Source organism: Uloborus diversus, unplaced genomic scaffold, assembly GCF_026930045.1.
Source record: "Uloborus diversus isolate 005 unplaced genomic scaffold, Udiv.v.3.1 scaffold_12, whole genome shotgun sequence".
NCBI lineage: Eukaryota > Metazoa > Arthropoda > Arachnida > Araneae > Uloboridae > Uloborus > Uloborus diversus.
Genome location: NW_026557876.1, coordinates 2999473 through 3021141, shown reverse-complemented (window position 1 = coordinate 3021141; position 21669 = coordinate 2999473). Strand labels below are relative to the sequence as shown.

At 36.5% G+C, this 21669-nt stretch overlaps 1 protein-coding gene across 1 annotated transcript in view; it reads right to left on the bottom strand.

Annotated features, from left to right (window-relative positions):
• Positions 1 to 4647: 4647 nt before the first annotated feature.
• Positions 4648 to 21669, bottom strand: part of LOC129232422 (early endosome antigen 1-like) — a 129887-nt gene continuing 112865 nt past the window's right edge. Inside the window, exons 25-27 of the mRNA XM_054866567.1 lie at positions 17918 to 18038; positions 15224 to 15322; positions 4648 to 4778 (exon numbers count right to left, since the gene is read on the bottom strand). Of these exons, the coding sequence (XP_054722542.1) occupies positions 4656 to 4778; positions 15224 to 15322; positions 17918 to 18038 (343 nt within the window). The 3' untranslated portion in view covers positions 4648 to 4655. The remainder of the gene's footprint in view (positions 4779 to 15223; positions 15323 to 17917; positions 18039 to 21669) is intronic.

The window sequence follows — 21669 nt, the reverse complement described above, 5'->3', positions numbered from 1 at the left end:
ACTCAGAGTGGTTTTGTGAAAAAAAAAAAAAAAAAACTTTGAATTTTCACTTATACGTTGGTTATCCTGCCTTTTCAGCCTGCATAAGGAACCATGGACTTCGTGATACAGTTGGCGAGATACTGTCAAGTTGGCGTAGTTGGATAGAGACTGCATAAAAAAATCCTTCAAAACTTCACGAGTAGCCATAAAAAATAGTTTTTGCAACAAAGTAAAAAAAAAAAAAAAAATGCGGTGGAGAAGGTGGGCACAAAACAAGTTTCAAGTAGAACATAACTTAAAAACTTCCAAAAAAAACTAGAAATTGAGTCTCAAAACCCATTCTAGTCACCGCAGCCACTCCATTTATAGTGTTATTTATAAAATACACATGTGAACATTTTTAAACAACATATTCACAAATGTTCTTATTTTACACATGAAAACAAACGTGAAACCACTGTTTTCCTTTATTTCGACCATGGCCCCACTTAAATCTTATAGGCCGTGACAATCGCTGAAACTCATGGCAACAAAGAGGGCGCTACAGGGAACCATCCATTACGGGAACCATCCATTACGTTGCCTTTGATTGGTCGATGCAGGAGTTCCGCGAAGCGCCTCTTGCGGTCAAAACGGGCGACATCCAATCAAAAAGAAACAAACTTTGACACTTATCACTGATTGGTAGATGAACAGAGCAAATCACGGTTGCATCGGTGCAACACAGGAAAGTCGTAAGTTGCTAAGGCTGAAAGCATCAGCGCCATTTAGTGGGGCCATGGTTTGACGCTTTCTTGAGGTAAACTGGATCAAAATCACTTTTGTCTCTCGAAGAGATTGCCTGGCACTTGTTTTCAAATAATTTCGTCAATGGAGTCCCTCTGAGCCACAACAGGTTCGAGTGAGGGAATGGGTCAAAACTTCGCCGGACAATACTTTGCGGTCAAAACTTTGCGTGGACAAAACTTCGCGTTAATAAAACTTGGCGCGGTCAAAAATTCGGGAGGACAAAACTTCGCGTGGACAAAACTTCGTGCAGTCAAAATTTCGTGCGTACAAAACTTTGCACAAACAAAACTATGTACGTTAGTTACAGAATGTAGTTAGCTATAGAACATTAAATTGTTATTATAAAACCAATTCCTTGTTTTCGAAAAAGTGATAAATTAATCTTTATTTAAACTTCAAATCTGTATCTATTTATTACTTCATTAACTTGCTATACTTAAATTCATTTAGGACTTACACATTTAACTTACAATCAAGTAATTCATTATAAAAATTTAAGTTCTTTATATAGAGTGTGTCTAATGCGTTCTTGGAAATCATTAAACGATAACCCCCCCCCCAAAAAAAAGATACATTTTTTACTTTTCAGCTAAATTTATATGATATGCTTATTGAAGTTCATTGTTATGAATGCGCGAAGTTCTACCCACGCAAAGTACTGGTTAGGCGAAGTCACGAAGTAATGAATCAGCGAAGTTGACCGCGCGAAGTTTTGTCCACGCGAAGTTTTGTCCAGCGAAGTTTTGACCCTAAACCGAGTAAGGTCCCTATATATATACGAGCCGGCGCATCAGCTTAAGATCAGCCTTTTTGGATCGGAGCACGTGTTTGAGTGGTTCTCTTTTCTGGCGAGTGATCGCGTTTGGTGATTGTTCACTGTGAGCGATTATTAGCGGCACGTGAATAATGAAATAAAGTATTATTTTCGGCACATTTGGCGAATGCCGAAACTTGGCCGTGGTAACCCTAACAACGCAACAATGAAAATTCCGATCCAAAATGGCTCATCTAAAGCTGATGCGTCGGCTCGTATATATAGGGGCCTTAGATTTGAGTTAAGGCCCCTATATATACGAGCCGACGCATCAGCTTAAGATCAGCCATTTTGGATCGGAGCGCGTGCTTGAGTGGTTGTCTTTCTGGCGAGTTATCGCGCTTGGTGATTGTTCACTACGAGCAATTATTAACTGCACGTGAATTGTTTATTAAATAAAATATTATTTTCGGCAAATTGGGCAAAATCGAAAACTTTGCTATGGTAACCCTAACAGTGCAACAATGAAAAATCCGATCCAAAATGGCTAATCTAAAGCTGATGCGTCGGCTCGTATATATAGGGGCCTTAGATTCGAGTGTATCAACCATGTTACGTATGACAAATATTAAGCTACATACGGATCGGTTTGGCGGATGCTTTCGAAAGTGTTCTAGCTGATGGACGGCCGATAGTGACGGTGAGATGAAACCCATTTCGAACACTTCATAAGTTTAGCAGAGTATAATAAATGACTGTAAACTTTGTAAAAGAATAAACAGCTTTATTTGCTATCAACATTTAAAGGGGAGTCAGTATTTTTATATATTTAGTTTATTTTTATATATTTTGAAACTCCATTTCAATACCTTTTTAATGATACAAACAGCTTGAACGTGCTCATATTAGAAGTAAGTTAAAATATGCTTTAAAAAATGTAAAACCTATTTTGATGAGGTATGATTTTCCCCTTTAAATTTCAATATATCGAAATGGTATTTTTTAAACTAAATGTTCCTTTTTCTCATAAACTAAATTGTGTTAGGCTTTGAAAATTTTACCACCTATTCCATACATCTAACTGCATATACTGAAGTAAACTTTTTCTCATATTCGAAAATTATTTTTTCATAGAGCTGATTTTGTGTGGCAAAATGGTATTTTTTGAAACAAATACAGTGACTTACACATTAGAATTTTTTACAAAAAAACTAAGCTTTCTTTCTGTAAAATTTTACTTCAGTATAGAGAACAGAGTCTACTTGAGGTACAGAAAAAAAATTCATACTTGTATCTTTAATAGATTTTCAGAAAAAGGTACATGAACCTGTGCAAATTAACATTGATGGTATAGGGGGTACTGACTCCCTTTAAAATGAGACATAATCACTTCACATAAATATTTCTACGATGACCAATTTAATATTATGTAAAACCTATTGCACTCAGGGCCGGATTTGGAAGTGTGGAGGCCCCAGGGCAACGAAGGAGTGGAGGCCCCTAATCAGGGTCCGAAAAAATCATATTTTCGAAAATATCCTATACTTTGATATATATCCGAATATTTCGATATATATGTATATATCCGATATTTTCGACCAGTGAAAGTTGGGATACTTTGTAAAAATTTTATTGTGGGGGCCCCGGGGAAGTAGCCCCGTCTGCCCTCCCCTAAATCCGGTCCTGATTGCACTATTCCTAAGAATTGCCGGGATGAAATTTATAAGAGACTAGCTCTGTAGAAACTAACTCCTAACACAATCCCATAGAAAAAGAGCGACTCCACAAACATCGCAGGTCAGATCGCTGCGAAAATCCTTGAGACCAGATTCTTTTATCTTCGTTCTCATTTCCATATCCTTGCACTAAAAACCCTTAAGACCCGGGAGGTCATTCCAAGCTCGTTAGCTTGCGAGATCGAGATTCTTGCTCACGTGATTGGTTGTGATGTAGAAATGTCACAAAGTAATATTCTAATCTACTCGAACTTAGTTTGCGGCTAGGTTCGAGTAGATTAGAATACTACTTTGCGACATTTCCACGTCGCAACCAATCACGTGAGCGAGAATCCCGGTCTCGCAAGCTAACGAGCTTGGAATAACCGCCCAGATGCCTACACGTGTCTGATGCGATTGGCTCGAGTCCGCAAGGATGGGATAAGCCACGCCTCCTACAGCGTCACTCATCTTCGTTGACCTTCACAAGTGCCGAGAAACGAGAGCAAGATGACATTCGGTTCGAAAGCTGATAAATTTTCGAATTGGAATCGGGGGGGGGGGGGGGAAATACGATGCAGGAAAGTACTGATACTAGATTAAGGGGGTATTCTAATCCAGAGGCTTGATTTTAGAGGGGGGGGGGGGGTTACGGGCATAATAGAAATAAAAAAGTCTCTATTTTCATTATCCATTTTTATCAGTTTTTTTATTGATACTTTAAAAGCATTAAAAATGCATAATAGTTGAAAAAAAAATTAAAAATTATAGTTGGAGGAGGCTGGCAAATTGGGGACTCTAAAAAAGGTCTATTGTTGACGTGATTACAATCCTCCAGGTGATTTAAAACATAAAGTTAAGGTTAATTCTTGTTAAATGAGGTTGTAAAATTGTGTGGACGTAGCCGATTTGAAAATATTTTTTTTCTCAGAAAATGGCGTCTTTTTGAAAAAAAAAAGTTCCTTTTTGGCTCCTTTTTCGAACTTTGGTATTTTTAAAAAAATAATAAAAATCAAAAATTACCAAAAACCCTAGGAGGGGACAATTTCGATTGTACTAAGAACGTCTGTACCAAATTCAAAGTGAATCAGTGCATTAGCAGTGGAGACGCTTGTCAACCGTATCGAAGAAACGAGTTTCGAGGAAAACGCGTTTAAAGTTTGCAGTCTCATCTCAGCTAAAGAGTTTTATTTTAACAAAATTCACTGTCACTCCAAAAAATAATTTGAATTTCCATAAATCCTCTCGGAAACTTATGCTTAAAGGTCTAAATTTGGAAAATATGGAGGAAAAAAATTGATATTTTTGAATTTCTAGCCTAGAATAACCCCCTAATTCAATGCAGGTTGAACAGTAAGAAGTACGGCATTTTTATCTAACTGATATCAGCCAAATGTGGCAACCCCGACTCACCTCTACTTGGTGACCTCGTCGAAGCAGACGTCGCAGACGCGCACGGGCTTCTTGGAGGCGGCGACCGTGGCCGTCCGGGCGGAGCACTCGTTGCAGAAGATGGAGCCACAGTTGCGGCAGTGGTGCTGCAACACAAACAGGCGTGAGACGGCAAGACGCGCAACACAGAGAGAGAGACACCAAACACGGGCCGAGACATGCGGACGGCGAGCGCGGGACACAAACGGAGAGCACAGAGCAGACGGACGGGGAGCACAAAGACACACAGACGGAAAGTACAAGGAGAGACACATGGACGGCGAGCGCAGAATCCAAACGGAGAGCACAGAACAGACAGACGGGGAGCACAAAGACACACAGACGGAAAGTACAAGGAGACACATACGGGGAGCACAAAGACACACAGACGGAAAGTACAAGGAGAGACACACGGACGGCAAGCGCAGAATCCAAACGGAGAGCACAGAGCAGACGGACGGGGAGCACAAAGACACGCAGACGGAAAGTACGAGGAGATACATACGGAGAGCACAAACAGGAAACGCAAAACATACACAAAAAGAGCATGAAACACAGAGAGAAACAACAACCCAAACGGAAACACACAGACAGAGAGCAAAAAGACACGCAGACTGAGAGCACCAAGACACAGAAAAAGAGCACGAAATACAGAGAGAATAGAAGCCCAAATGGAGACACACAACAAAGATAGCGAGCACAGTACCGAAACAGAGAGCACAATATACAGAGAGCACAAAGACAAACGTACGGAGAGCACAAAACACACAAAATGGGAACACAAAACACATAAGCAGGGAACACAAAACATACAAAAAGAGCACAAAACACACAGACAGAAAGCACAAAGACACACATATGGAGAGTAGGGTCTGGTGGGGTAAAGTGGTCATAAAATCGTAGGTTTTCAACTTTGGTGGATAATAAATACAACAAATAATTTAAACACCTCAACTTTTTTTGTTGTTATTTTACATTGCATTATTAAAGAACACAGTACATTGAAGTTTAGAAAAAAAAATATTGATTTAATTAGTTTTATAACACTTTCTTTTTCCTTTGTATTTATGACCACTTTACCCCATGGGATGGGGGAAAGTGGTCATAGCATAGGGTAAAGTGGTCATAGTTAAAAATAAATGCAAAACCGTATTAAATAACCCTAATATTTGTATATTTCAGTTATTTTTATGGTTACAAGTATATGCACTAATATATGCGTGTATTCACGAGTATATACGTGTCGTGTAAACATGAGTAATCACGTTCATATATGAGTAGATACCGTGCGTACCTGAGTATATACATGTATAGTAGACGTATATACGCATATATGTACAAGTGTACATGTGGGTATATACATAACTGTCCATAAATGTATATACAGGTATACACGAGTTAATTCGTGGATGCATCCAGTGCGTGTTTGTACGTGTTTACTCACGTATATACACGTATATATGGAAGCACGAGTTATACGTATGTATACGTGTAAACACAATTAAATACCTGAAAAAACGTATATACGTACATTTATGTGCATGCATATTCGTCAACCAGTACATATATGTATTCACGAGTATATACGCTTACATACATGTATGCCTACAGAGTGAATCCAAGCTCTTGAGCAAAAATCTAAGGGGTGTGAGAGGTGAGGATGAAAAGCAAAGAATAATAAGGAGTTTATGGTCGTTGACGCGCTACATGCACACAAAGCCAGAAACTGATGGATGCAAAACAGGTCACAAATTTTATACACAAAGATGATTTTACTTGAAATTTAGTTTTTAAGAAATATTTAGAGCACTTTTTAAAAGTTACGGCCCGTAGTAGTTCTAATACACGCATCGCAACAAAGGCGCAGCGACGGATGAAAGTTTTTCAAAAGTCTCGTTATTAAAACAGAGAGTGCTTTGTGATTGCGACGCCTGTATTACAGCTGCAGGCCTCAAATTTCTTCAATCGCTTTAAAACCTTCTTACAACCTAAAATGTTGTGCAAAATTGTCTTAGTGTAACAAATTTGTGTCCTGTTTTGCATCCATCAGTCTTTGGCTTTGCGTGCATGTAGCGCGTAAGCATTGTGTTTGTGACCATATGTTCCTTGTGATTCTTGCTTCTTATCCTCCCCTCTAACACCTGGTAAAATTTTTCCCAAGAGTTTAAACTAACCCTATACACTTGTATGTCATATGCTTGTATGTAAGTATCTACTCGAGTACGTACGTGTATATACGTGTCTACCTGAGTATATAAGTGTTTGTATACATACGAGTAAAAGCAAGTATATACTTGTATAGTCGAATGTAAATCTGCATAGATAAAAAATACCCATATCGCAGATACCCATATACGTATTTATTGGTGCATTTATGTGAATACGTTTGTATACGTGCCTACACGAGTATATGCGTATGCATACGTATATACTCGTATATTTAACCCCATTTACGGTAAAAACAATACATATTAAGTGAAATTAATATTTAATTCATATCTGCCTTATACATAACTCTTAAGAGTGTCCCATTTTATGAAAAAATCTCCCTTTACCCAATAGATGGCGCAAAATGTTGCACCCTGGTTGTGACGAAAGCATCATGCTCGTTGTACGTTTTAGCCGCAAACTAGTTTTACAACTGACAGGATTTACGCGACAACCAGAAAAGGGGATCTCTAAACCGGAATTTTTGTGGAGGAGATATTGTTCTTCAGAGGAGTCAGTGGAGGAATGTCTTTCATTGTTCGAAACACACCCCTCAAGTGCCTTCAGGCATTGACAGCGCGAAGGAATCGGAAAAGCAAACAAAACCGCTGCAGAGAAATGAGATGAGAGCATTTTTACTTCGATTTGAAGTTTAGATCAGAAATGATTTCGTTATACCAAGGGTTCATCTTTTTAACCGCGGAAACTTCGGTAAATTTATCGCAACATATTTTAGAAATGTCTTCTTTTTGGCTATTAAATCTACTAATAAAAGTTGTCAATCTAATGTAGTTTTTTTTTTTTTTTTTAAATATTAATCTTTAGAAGCTTTGTTTCCTTCATGCTGCATTTATAGAAATTTCTAAATAGTAATAGAAAAGACTGGAAAGTTTGTTAAATCAGACTTGGACAGTTTAAAAGAAAATTGTCTTTGAAAGGTCACATTTTTTTTAATCTTTACGAGGAATTTTACCTTTTGTTCATGACAAAGGTCCACAAAAATTACCATGGAATTACAGAGAAAACTTGGTGGTACGAATCTTTTAAAATTTTGAAGAAGAAAACATAGTTTTTTACGGCATTTAACAGGGCCCAGTCGTGTAAAGAGGGGGAGGAACAGCTCCCCCCCCCCGAGATCGATCTTAGTTTTCGCCTAACTTGGAAATAGTCGGGGGGCTACGGGGAAGAAACTGCAAATTGTGATAAAATTATGAAACTCGGCATGCTTGTAGACATTGTATAAACAAAAATTTTATAAAGGGGAGGCATTCCAAAATCCCCCCCCCTGGCGGCCATTTTTGGGGTCCAGAACCAAAAACGGCGATTCTTTTTAAATTTTTGTTATTATAATTTTTTTAATCATTGGTTGTGTCATTCCATGGATGTTTATTACATTTTTTACTATTTAAAACTCCAAAAAAATCTAATTTCAGAAATAACTTCACAAAAAGTGGTTTTTTAAAAATAAAATCAATATTTTTAAATTATGAGTTATCTGAAGTGAATTTTCCCCCCCATAACAGAATTACAGGTTTCTGAATTTGAAGATACATTACATTTGTGTTATATCAAAGTAGGATTCCAGTTATCCAAACTCTAATTGCCCGAACTGTCCAATTATCCGGTCATGATGCCCCTCGCTTTGAATGACTGAGCACGCATAATTGGAACTATTTGCGAAGGGTATAATAGAATAAGGACTTGAAGAAAAAAGAGAGAAAAATTAATTTTAAGACAACATAATTCTAATAGAAAGAAATTTAAAGTTGAATTTTAAATTTCTGTTCATTATTATTATCACTATTGTTGCTGTTTTTAATTCTCCGTTATCCAACTGATCACCAGTAAGCTTTTTCTCATTTTATAATTAAAAAAAAAACATATATATATAAACAAATTCAAGTTTTGGAGCACCGTATCAAAGCTGGTGCATTTAAAATGAAAGTTTATTAGATCATAGATTTCAACTAACTTTAGTATCTTTACTGAAACTTTGAAGGAGTTGATTTTGTGTGTGTGTGTGTGTGTGTGTGTGTGTGTGTTATATACGAATATACATGTACAATATACGAATTTTGTATTAACTTATCCAATTATTTAAGACATTTTTAAACACCCTTTAAGCTGTTCCAGACCATTTCTTAGCAATATATTACCGTTTCTTGCATAAACAGCTGAATTTTTACTGTATTTTTAAAAAAACAGCAGTATTCAAACGATGCACAATATCAATTATCAATGGGAGAGAGAGACATGAAAAAAAAAAAAAAAAGTACGATACATACAGTATGCAGTAATAATAAAGCACTACACTGTAATAATACTATACAGTATTGCTGCGCTACCTTCGATCAGTGGCGGATTTACATTCTTTTCAAGGGGGTGGCGGTTGAAAAACGTGAAAGCCATATTCCTCCCCTCAACCCACTATGTAGGGGGAGGGAATCAATTGCCCCCTTTTAGCCTGTATTTTAAATTTTAATCACCCCTATCGCCCCTCACAAACTTATCGTCCCCCTCAAGAGTTAAATCTCTCTTTTGGGAGCTATCACCCCCAGGGTTAGAAACCACTGTTCTAAGTCATAGCAAAATGTATCATCATAACAGTATAGTGTAGTCCATGGAAGAAAAAGGTTGGAAGATACATATAGAAATATAAAAATTATTAATGTTCAAAAAAGAGGGGAGGAGCGAGCTTCGGTTTCAAATTAAAAAGTGGGTAATGCTGTCCATCTTCGACTACACTGTCTCAACTTAATTTAAAGCAAATTTGTGGAATGTACTTGATTGAAATTAATAGCGAAAGCTAGTAATTCCTTTTATTCTATATTATTGGTTTTCGAAAATGACAGTTACGGAGGGGGCGGTCGTCCCCACCACCCCCCTGGTAAATTCGCCACTGCCTTCGAACCATTTTTTAGAGTTTCAAGCGTTCAAGAATTCGTTATCTTGTCACAAATTTTCACTTTTTCCTTCTATCTTCACAAACATAGCATGAAACAGCGTGCTTTGGTGCAGAATATTTCATCACCTTTCATATTTAGAATTTAAAATATTAAAAGAAAATTGTGGAGTTGTTATTTATACACACTAACAAAGCGATGTTTTGACTAGTGCTGGGTGGGAACTAGAGCAGTTAGTGATGCTAAAAGGATGAAAGTATATTCACGAAATTAATATTTAGTAGTAAATAGCGAAGCCGTCATTTTGCGCCACAATTCCTTTCCAAAAGTTTTCGTGTTGTGGGTGAGAAATTAGCGTTAGCTCTAACATTCATTACTCGAGAAAAACTCGCGTTATAGGCATTTGGCGTAAGTTGAATCGCTTTGGAGCGGAAGCCGACTGTACATGAGAGATATAAATGTTCAATTTTGACTGGGGAAAATGTAAATTTATCATACATTTCACGACAGTATATTTTTGAGTATTATAGTTTAAAGTTGGTTGTATTCAAAACGTTGATCAAAATAAAACATGCGTCTTGTTTTGCCACAATGACTTGAGCAGAAAACGGACAACCAAGTTAGAAAAGTTACTTATTGGATTTAATTCAAGCACTTTTCTGCTTCCCAAACGTGATGAAATTTTAACTAAATACTGTTTTTTTTTCCTTTTGTTTTAGCAAGATTAGTGAACTCCCCCCTCCTTCGATGATGAGTAGTCATTTGATCGCCATCATTTTTATTTGGAGGAGAATGGAATATATACTATGACTACGAGCATTCTTCTGAAGGGCTAGAGAGGTGAAAACCAGGAAAATATGTAGCAAAAAGGGAGATCCAATGGGGTATTCCCCAAAAATATTTTAAAAATCAATAAAACGATCTATCCTTCCTGGATTTCGTTTCTAAGTTTATTTCAGGTCCGTCATTTGGGAAATCAGGGTGAGGAGGGGCCATTGGAACCCCCTGGATTTTAGAAATATTTTTTTAAAAAATAGTCTTTTTGTTCGTATTTTTTGTTTGTTCCTTTAAATATTAGGCAAATGTTTGGATAGGTAGCCTCTCTCCCGGATTTTTTCCGGAATTGAAGTCTCCAAAACGTATTTTAATCAAGTTTTAGTGATTGGGGGGGGGGGGGGGGGAATGATTGGGGGTAATATGAAGGAAACTTTGGAAATTTAAGTTTCAGAAATAAAATAGTAGATTATCTTTGATGGCAAGGCGAAACGATCGGAGACCCTCACCCGGAATTTTTTTTTAAAATTTAAATCCTAAAAAGGAATGTTTGTACGGTCTTTAATTATGCAAAAGGAATAGAAGGCACTCCTGTGAAATTTTTCCGAAATTGAAAGCTTAAAAATCCATTTCTTTGCTATTTTTAGGGAATGGGATAGGGTTCTAGGAACTTCTCGAAATATTTCCAAAATTAAGTCCTGAAAACGCAATTACATGACATCTTTCAGGATGAGGGTTGGGGTTAAGAGACTGTCTCACAAAAAAATTCGATATTGAAGTTCAAAAAACGAACTTTCAGACAATTTTAGATAATGTTATAGGGAGGTTTTTTTCGACTCTTTCGCGGCAATTTGTAGGGATGCAAGTCCGTAAAACAAAATGTAATAATGCTGAGGGATCATCAGGCTCTTTCAATTCGCCACTACGCTCAAGTATTGAGGCTTCTCTAAAATGATTTTTTTCCTCTACATATTTTAGTTTTTAAACTGTTTAATGATATGTTTTTGAATGTGTTTGTTCCCTTATAAGAAATTCTTCGCGCCTCCCTTGGAAGTCACAACATGCTGGTTGGGAACCGCTGATCTGGAGCATTGGTAATTAACCAAGCTAGTCAATTAATGGTTAAAATATTTTTTTCTCAATAGAAGTTGTACTATACACATTCATATCTTTAGCATAAAAATGTTTGTAATTACTTTGGTATAAAGAAAAAAGCTTTAAAACTACCATTTAACTATGTCATTATCATTACTACAGGTAGATCGTGTTTGTCAATTACTGGCGTTGAAGGCATTTTAGATCAATGCATGTAATCGACCAACCTTCAATAACAAACAGCATAAATGGATAGTTATTAAATGCATTTTTTTTCCTTCACTGAGAATAAGCATTGATCAGCATATCTCAGTAAATGAACCTGTAAAATTAAATTTAACCTAGAAAAAGGCGATTCAACATTTTATCTGATAACAATTTGCACCAGTAAGAAAAGTGACTTCCTTGAAAACTTGTAGATGTCTCTGTAAGTATATCGTACGTAACCTTCATAATGGTCTAATCAAAACCTTTGTTACAAGTTAGTTCAACTTACTGGCTGATGGTCAGTAACTCGCGGATCACACTATAATACTTCCTGTGCAATTTAAATAAACGCTTATCAATATAATGTTTACTTAATCTGTTACTTTTCCAAGTCTAAAACTTTAAAGTATAAAATTGAGATGAAGATTTACTTAATCCATTTGCACAAATTTGACATTTTTATGCTTGTATTTGCAATTTATTCCCAGAATTTTAAGCTTTGTCTTAAAATTTTGATACATTCAAATATAAAAACCATTAAACGTTACATAATATATGAAGTACCTACTTTCTAAAAAAGTTTCGTGTCTACAAGGTAATGATTTGAGCCTATTACGCGTACGCACACAATATGTAAAAATCTTTACTTTTCAAGTTCAATTTTTTTTTTTTTTTGAAAGTTCATATATTATCATACATAATACTTTGCTCTTTGTTATAAAGGGCAAATATATGCACAAAGATGTCACACCTGCGCAAATGGATTGAGCAAGGTTTTTTTTATTAAAAAAGAACTATTTTCAGATCATCTTTGTCCTTCGTTAACATTAGAAAATATTAATTACTTCTTGAAAAATAGTTAAAATCGTTGTTGAAATAAAATATCACGAAATTTTAATGAGCTCTGTTGCGTCAATTTAGAAAGATATTAAGGATTAGGAAAGATTCTGTGGCGAGCACTCGTAGGCCAGCCCTCCACTTCTTGTTCACCCACCTGTTTCTAACAACACGGAAAATACACACGGGGACGTCCTCCCTCCCCCCTTTCTCTTTCCTTGACTACAATCACTGCCGCCTCGAGCACAAGCTACAAGCACTGACATCCGATACCACTGGCCATCACTTCGGGCACACGCATGGAAAGCCTCACTTTTTCGCAAAAATCTAGTTCATCTGCAAAACTCACTGATGGCGATATTTGACCGGCTGGATCCCCACGCGATCACGAACAATTGGTTTTAGAGAAAAAAAAATCTAGACTGATTTATGAAGAATATGAAGGAATGAAACTTGTTACAGAAAGTTTATGGTCCATATGGAATCATTTATTAGCATAAAAATGAGAAAAAAGCCGAACTATTAATAAAATAGACCTTAATTTCACGTATCCTTACTTATTCGAGTTTTTGACGCCATCTATTAGCACTTTAGGCAACTATAAGATTAGTGGACAGAATCGAGTAAGTTTCAGAACACGTGAGCATTGAAAATTTTTTTAATGATATTTACAAAATATTTCAATTGCAATGCGTCTACATTGTTTCTATGGCTCAGAGAAAAAAATCTCGAATCTCTGTGTTTAGATGATTTTTCATGAATGTGTTTAAGAGAAATATTTCATATTTGACAAAAAGTACTCTTTAATATCATTTTGTGATAAATGTAGGTAAATCAGCAGCAATTTACTTCATGCACGTTGTTTTTTACACATTCATCTGATATAGTAAAAAGTTTCATTGCAATCCGGCGATTACATTTTTTTTGTCGCTGTTCCCAAAGAGTCAAGTTTAGCATGTTTTTCTACCGGAACAGCCTTAAGTGACATTAGAAGAACAATATTCGTTAAGCCTAATATTATGACCACTTTACCCCATCTTATTGAAATTGTTCTAAAAAATGATCTAAAATATATTCAGCTAACTGCTAATGAGTAAGTGATCTTAAGACATGTAGGAAGCTTCCTGTGCCGTCAATCTGTTCATAATTCTAACAAACAAAATTTCCCAAAGAAGTTAAAAGAGGTGTTTAGATTTTTAAAATTTTCATATTTACACAAAATATTTTTTTTACCTAATAAAATTTTGCCAGGTTTGGAAATTTTGTATTCAAAATGTAGTTTCTAACTCCCAGAACCTAAAATAAAATTTTCACATTCATTCGAACATTTATTTCCAAGCTATAGTCATTTATTTGACGTATGACCACTTTACCCCATTGACCACTTTCCCCCACCAGACCCTACAAAACACACAAACAAGGAAAGACAAAACACATAAGCAGGGAAGACAAAACATACAAAAAGAGCACAAAACACACAAAAAGCACAAAGACAGACAGCACAAAGACACGCATACAGAGAGCACAAAACACACAAAATGGGAACACAAAACACATACACAGATGAACTGTAAAACTGGTTGGTGCAGGGGATCCAGAGTTGGGTTTGACCCAGAAACCCAAATGGAGACACACAACACACGGACAGCGAGCACAGTACCGAAACGGAGAGCGCAAAACACACAGACAGAAAGCACAGTACCCAAAGAGAGAGCACAAAACACACAAAATGGGAACACATAAGCACGGAGCATGAAACATACAAAAAGAGCATGAAACACACAGACAGAAAGCAGAAAAGCACGTACGGAGAGCATAAAACACAGAAAATGGGAACACAAAACACATAAGCACGGAACATGAAACATACAAAAAGAGCACAAAACACACAGACAGAAAGCACAGTACCCAAAACGGAGAGCACAAAACACACAAAATGGGAACACAAAACACATAAGCATGAAACACCAAACATACAAAAAGAGCACAAAACACACAGACAGAAAGCACAGTACCCCAAAATGGAGAGCACAAAATGCACAAACAGGGAACACAAAACGCACTAACAGGGAACTCAAACGCACTAACAGGGAACTCAAAATGCACTAATAGGGAACACAAAACACATAAGCAGGGAACAGAAAACATACAAAAAGAACACAAAACACACAGACAGAAAGCACAGTACCCAAAATGGAGGGCACAAAACACACAAAATGGGAACACAAAACACATAAGCATGGAACACCAAACATACAAAAAGAGCACAAAACACACAGACAGAAAGCCTAGTACCCCAAAATGGAGAGCACAAAACACACAAAATGGGAACACAAAACACATAAGCACGGAACATGAAACATACAAAAAGAGCACAAAACATACATACTGAAAGCACAGTACCCCAAAACGGAGAGCACAAAATGGGAACACAAAACACCAAACATACAAAAAGAGCACGAAACACACTGACAGAAAGCATAAAGACACACGTACAGAGGTCACAAAACGGAAAAGAAATCACCCACCTTACGGATGGTGACTGTGAATAGCTTCCCGCAGGCAGTGCAGTGGGTCACCTCTGCATCCTCGGCCCACTTGCGGGTCACATGCTTCATGTTCTCCACCTGCAACACATCACAATGCCCCACATTACTACTATCTTTCGATTTAAATTGTTACTTTAAATTAATTACGCTGGGGAACAGTTCGTGAAATAATTTCTGTTGAGTTTGGTTTTCGAGCTGTTTACTGATAACTTTTTCCAGTCCCTTGACAATTGTTAATTTGGGGTTACACTATATTTCATTGGAGATAAAAATGAATACATGTTTTCACCCCCATTTGCCTGATATATAATTTCCAGATTATAAGATGCAGAAATGACAGAACATAAGAATGAAAATAGGTCACAGATATTTTAAAGTAACAGGGAATTACGTACTCTGGGGGAATTTTCTTCATTTATACATGTTATATTAGTTTCTTTTAGCATTTGAACTTATAAACATGTATCCTAAAATTGTTTTGTTGAGAAGATTGTAGTAATAGATTTGGAAAAACACCAATATGTAAATCAGAAGGAATGATTTGTAAAAAACACAAAAATTACTTCATTAAAGCAATTTAGTTAGATGCATACTAACCAGAACTGATATTTTAAAAAGTTGAAGGAAAGCAAACCATTTCAAACAATGATTATGTGGATAAGTTTGAGCTACATAATTTCATCAGAATTCTTCAATATGTAAAAAATCAAAATTTGTTAGTTTACAAAACATAAAACTTGATTTCTTGTGTATGGTATTTGTTTGCAGTAAAGGAATATAAATAGAACAAAATATTTTACAGGTTTGACAAAGAAACTTTAATATTTAAAACTGCTAATAAACTTAGTTGTACTAAAATGTATTCTTTTAAAAATGTAAACAACTTTTTGGGTTTAAAAAATGATATTCATGGTGTCACAAATAAGTTACTTTAAGTGTTAAAGCTTTTGCACTTAACTGCAGTTATTAACATTTATCCAAATTATTATTTGCAAAAATGTTGTTTTTAGATTATTTATTCATTGACACCAAAGAGTTGCCACTTTTTAAGTTGTAAATTTGTTTAAAACATAAATCATCATCAAAAAAAAAAAAAAAAAAAAGATTACTAAATCCAGTAGTTACAGAACTGAGACTTTAACTTAAAACAAGCGGGAAAAAAAAGCATCTTGCTTCTTTGTTTTTTAGCAAGGAGGGAGGAGGGAGTTAATTGTGGAAAATCTGGAACAGTATGCAAAAAAAAAAAAAAAAAAAAAAAAATCATAGGTACATAGAATGAAAACCCATCCATTGAAGATTTTTGAAAAAAGAAGAAAAGTATAAATAACTAATGAATGCTGACTTTATAACTTATTAATTTTTGTGGAATATATTTTAAAGCTGTAAACAAATTTACTGGTTTCAAAATCACAACTTTTTGTACATATATCAATAAATAAGTTATTTACAAATATCAACATTCTTATTCATAATTATCAGTAAAAAAGATCTTAAAACTACATTGAGAATGTAAAACTAAGATATTTACAAATAATTTATTTATTAATATACAATAAGTTGAGTGTTTTAAACCTGTACATTTGTTTACAGCTTTAAAATATATTTAAAAACATTAAATCCATAAAACATCGTTTCTTATATCTCCTATACATCTACAGGATCAAAAATCGATATCTATAACCAGTTATTAAGACATCCAAAAGCTATCTGGACATTACATCTTATGAGCATGAGCATGCAAGAAATATCCTCCGGATGTCTATGAGCTATCCAGAATATCCCTTGGATATCTCTGAGATCGCCGCGGAACGTCTGGATATTTTCGACGTCAGTGGGAGTCAAAAAGTTGCAACCTTTCGACCACTGGTAGATCTTCATTTAGACGCTGCGACATCTTATAGTCATCTTTTGTACTTGGCTCATCTCTAGTTCTATAGCTAGTGGATCTCTTATAGATGACTTTTAAAGATTGGTGGTTTTGTCTGGGTTTCACCATTTAAATCTGCCATACATAAAAGTAAAAGAAATGAAAATTCAAATGATGAGAAAGCCACGTATAACACGGCGAGCGACGAACCATGTTATAGGAGACGTCGGTCGACGAACCGTGTCGTAAGAGACGTCGGTCGACGAACTGTGTCGTAAAGACATCGGTCGACAAACCGTGTCGTAAGAGACGTCGGTCGACGAACCATGTCGTAAGAGACGTCGGTCGACGAACTGTGTCCTAAGAGACGTCGGTCGACGAACCGTGTCCTAAGAGAGGTCGGTCGACGAACCGTATCCTAAGAGACGTCGGTCGACGAACCGTGTCGTAAGAGACGTCGGTCGACGAACCATGTCGTAAGAGACGTCGGTCGACGAAGCGTGTCCTAAGAGACGTCGGACGACGAACCGTGTCCTAAGAGAGGTCGGTCGACGAACCGTGTCCTAAGAGAGGTCGGTCGACGAACCGTGTCCTAAGAGAGGTCGGTCGACGAACCGTATCCTAAGAGACGTCGGTCGACGAACCATGTCGTAAGAGACGTCGGTCGACGAACCATGTCGTAAGAGACGTCGGTCGACGAACCGTGTCGTAAGAGACGTCGGTCGACGAACCGTGTCCTAAGAGAGGTCGGTCGACGAACCGTATCCTAAGAGACGTCGGTCGACGAACAATGTTATACGACTCACCTGCAGCGTCTGATTCTCCCGTCCCAGCTCCTGCAGGGCGGCCACGCAGTCCTCGTAGCGGCGCCGGGTCTCTGAGGCTCCCGCCTGCAGACGCTCGCACTCGCCCTCGCTGCGCAGGCACCTGCAGAGGGGTTAAAAAGTCAGCCCTGATGTGTCTTGTCAGGAGACGCTCCTGATGTGTCTCGTCAGGAGGCGGCTTGAATCACGAAGGAATAGTGTACAGGGCTACCACAAATGATGGACCCAATTTCAAAAATTTGCATTCATTTAAGTATCAATTCTGAATTAATACAAACCACAAGGGATACAGGAAATGTCAAAGGTTTTCAAAATCAGCGATGGATGCTTGGGTCAAAATGACCTGCCTCTAAAGTTCAGGCCACCGAGATCTCCTGATCTCGCCCCATTAGACTTTTCTTGTGGGGTTACGTAGAGGAAGCCGTGTATGTCTCCCCTTTACCAACAACTCTTGCTGATATGTGGAACCGTATCACTGCATTCTGTAACATAAGATATGCTTGCATGCGTGTGGGATGAGTTTAGCTATTGTTTCTCGACCAGCACAAGTGGGAAACATTGAACACTTATAAGCATGCCAAAAAAAACTTTGCCATTTCCTCTATTTCTTAGTGTTAGTATTATTTAGTTAGATTTGATACTTAAATAAATACAAACTTTTGAAACTGGGTCCATCATTTGTGAAAAGCCCCTATTTTCCTGCCTATTGTCCGTTAAAAAAGTGTAAAAGGCGTTGCTGCGGAAGACCTTTGCTCATCAACCTACCGGATTCTCCACAAGGAAGATTTTCCGACCGAAAGAGAGAGAGTCATGTACATTGTGATCCAAACTAAGGCCCAATTTTGAAAATGATTAATTTGAAAACGATAAAAAAATCCGGGTTGCACTGAACAAAACAAAAAAAAAAAAAAAAGCCCGGTTTTGTGTGGCAACAAAGTAAAAATAGTTCCGTTTTTGACCAACAGATGGCGCTATAGCTTTAAATTTCTCCATAACTCTAAACAGACTTTCTCGACTATAGACAGTGTTTCGATTGCACATTAGCTTCGACTACCAGTACCTGCTGTCATTGCTTCTTTTTATACCGTTTGTTGCTTTGCATGTCTCTAGATCGGAAATCCGACAGAGCCATCTGTTGGTCGCAGACAAAACTATTTTTGCTTCGCTACCAGATGAACCCGGCTTCTTTTCCATAATTCGAAAATGACTTGATGATTAAAAAGATGCGGTTTGCACTGGACGAAACGAAAAGAAGCCGGGTTTTGTGTGGCAACCAAACAAAAATAGTTCCGTTTTTGACCAACAGATGGCGCTATAGCTTTAAATTTCTCCATAACTCTAAACAGACTTTCTCGACTATGGACAGTGTTTCGATTGCACATTAGCTTCGACTACCAGTACCTGCTGTCATTGCTCCTTTTTATACCGTTTGCTGCGTTGCATGGTTCTAGATCAGAAATTCGACAGCGCCATCTGTTGGTCGATGACAACACTATTTTTGTTTTTCCGCCAGACGAACCTGGGATCCTTTAAATCTGTTTTGTGCAAACCGCATCTTTTAACCTTTGTTTGTTCTCAAATTATTCATTTTTAAAGCCGATCCTGACTTTTGGGTTACCCGGCATTTAGTTTTTAGTTACTGTATTTTCCTGGGTATAATCCATGGATTATCTCTTAAAAAAGTTGACCTTATTACTATACACCTCTGCGGATAATCTGTGCTTTTGCTTTTTTCGACACCAGTGCACCGAACCTCCAATTACGGCAGAATTCATCGATAGAGACCGTTTTTCTGCCCGTAGAGTCGTTTACTTTACGTAGCTCGAATGTTGCTGTTACGCGATACAGGCCACAAAAAAGCTTTTTTCCAAGTGAAGTGACTCGCACAAAAGATGACCACCTTGCAGCAATTAAAGGGAGAAAACAGTTAGCCAAAAAATCCATTTTTTTCATTTCATAAAATGTTAGCAAAACTAATCAAGATCATGTTGCCAAAACTTCAGTGAAAAATTACGATGCTATGAACACTTAAAATGACTTTAGAGATACGAAAACGTTCACAGCATTTTTTTCTCCAAACGTGTTTTTCTCGAAACAACTTGTTTTTAATTGGTGGGCATTCTAGCTCAAAGAGTTATTGACCCATCATTCTGAAAATTTGCATGAATATTTTCCTTATCCAATTATTCCAATTATCAGGGTTCATACTCTATTTGGATGAAAAAATTCCATGACTTTTTCATGACTTCATAAAAATTTTCATGACCTTGTTAAATAAAGAGAATAGAACTATTTAAAATCACAAACTTGCCATTTTTTGGAAATGAGCAATAGCAAAACTGAATGCCACGACCTCTTAGAAGCTTGTGATGGGAAAAGTATAAGTGTACACCTAAAAAACTAAACTATTCTTATTTCTCTACATCATATTAATTTAAGTAAAGTAAAAATACAGTGAATGGAATATAATGATGCTTAAATGTCTCATAATTTTCTTATTAACAGGCAGAATAAAAATGAATGGGACAAAGGTTGAATGAGTTATAAGCTTCAATAAATTTGCTTCAAAGGTTGTCTTTTGGTATCAACAGTGCATTAAATCATCCACATAACTTGACAGTTTTTTGGTTCTTCAAGGTAAAGCTACATTCTTTAGTAAATTCATGTTTCTAAACCAGATATTTATTTAAATAAAAAATTAAAAGTGAATAAATCTTCTCATTCAAATGATAATATTTGTTTATTTGCACATTTTCAAATGTATATAAATTAATAGGTTCAGGAATTCCAGAACATAGTTTTTGATTCCTGATATTGAACGCAGCAGTGGGTCACATGGATTATTTTTGTGGGCCGTATGTAGAGCACTACCATTTTAGAGTATTAGAATTCCCCTATTTCTGTATTCTATCGCCTGACTAAAGATCTTTATTTTCTAAAACCTTCAATAAATTAAGATAAACTCTGACAAATTTAATAGTAAAGTTTTCACGAGTGATGGAAATGAATTCAGATGCTATTGAATTGCGTTTTTTACGTGGGTGTAGCAAAATCAAGAACATGCAAGTTTGCTACTACAGAACATAAATTATATGAAGTGTTGAAAATAATGGTAAATTCAAGATGAGGGATGTCCAAGCAGTAAAATCACATTGCAAAAAAAGACGAGCGGCTACTACAGAAGTGGATGCAATGAGATTTCAAAATTCAAATTTGTTTTTGAGATCGTTCAATTTTCCAGTTTTATTAGCTTTTATATGTTCAATACTGTTAAATCACTCTAGGTTTCAAATGCTCTTTTAGCTACTGTTACTCTCTCTTTGTGGCCAGGACATTTTCCCATGACTTTAAATAAATTTCCATGACTTTAAATGAAAATTTCAATTTTCCATGACTTTTCCAGGTCTGATATTTGATTTTTTTTCCATGATTTTCCAGGATTTCCATGAAATGTACGAACCCTGAATTATATTCTTCACTCAATGCTACTGAACATAACTCTTTGATGATATTATCAATAAAAATATATTTTTTTTGCTACAAGAAAATGGAAGAAAAAATTAGCATCCTAATCAAACGCCTCAAAACTGTGCCATTTTTAACTTTTTTGAATAGAATTAGGTTCATACTTTTTGGAAATATGTTGTATACGAGACAAAGAAATAGTAATGGATCACAGACAAAAATTGTGATTTCAGGAATGCACGATTAGAGACAAAAATTGTGACTTCAGG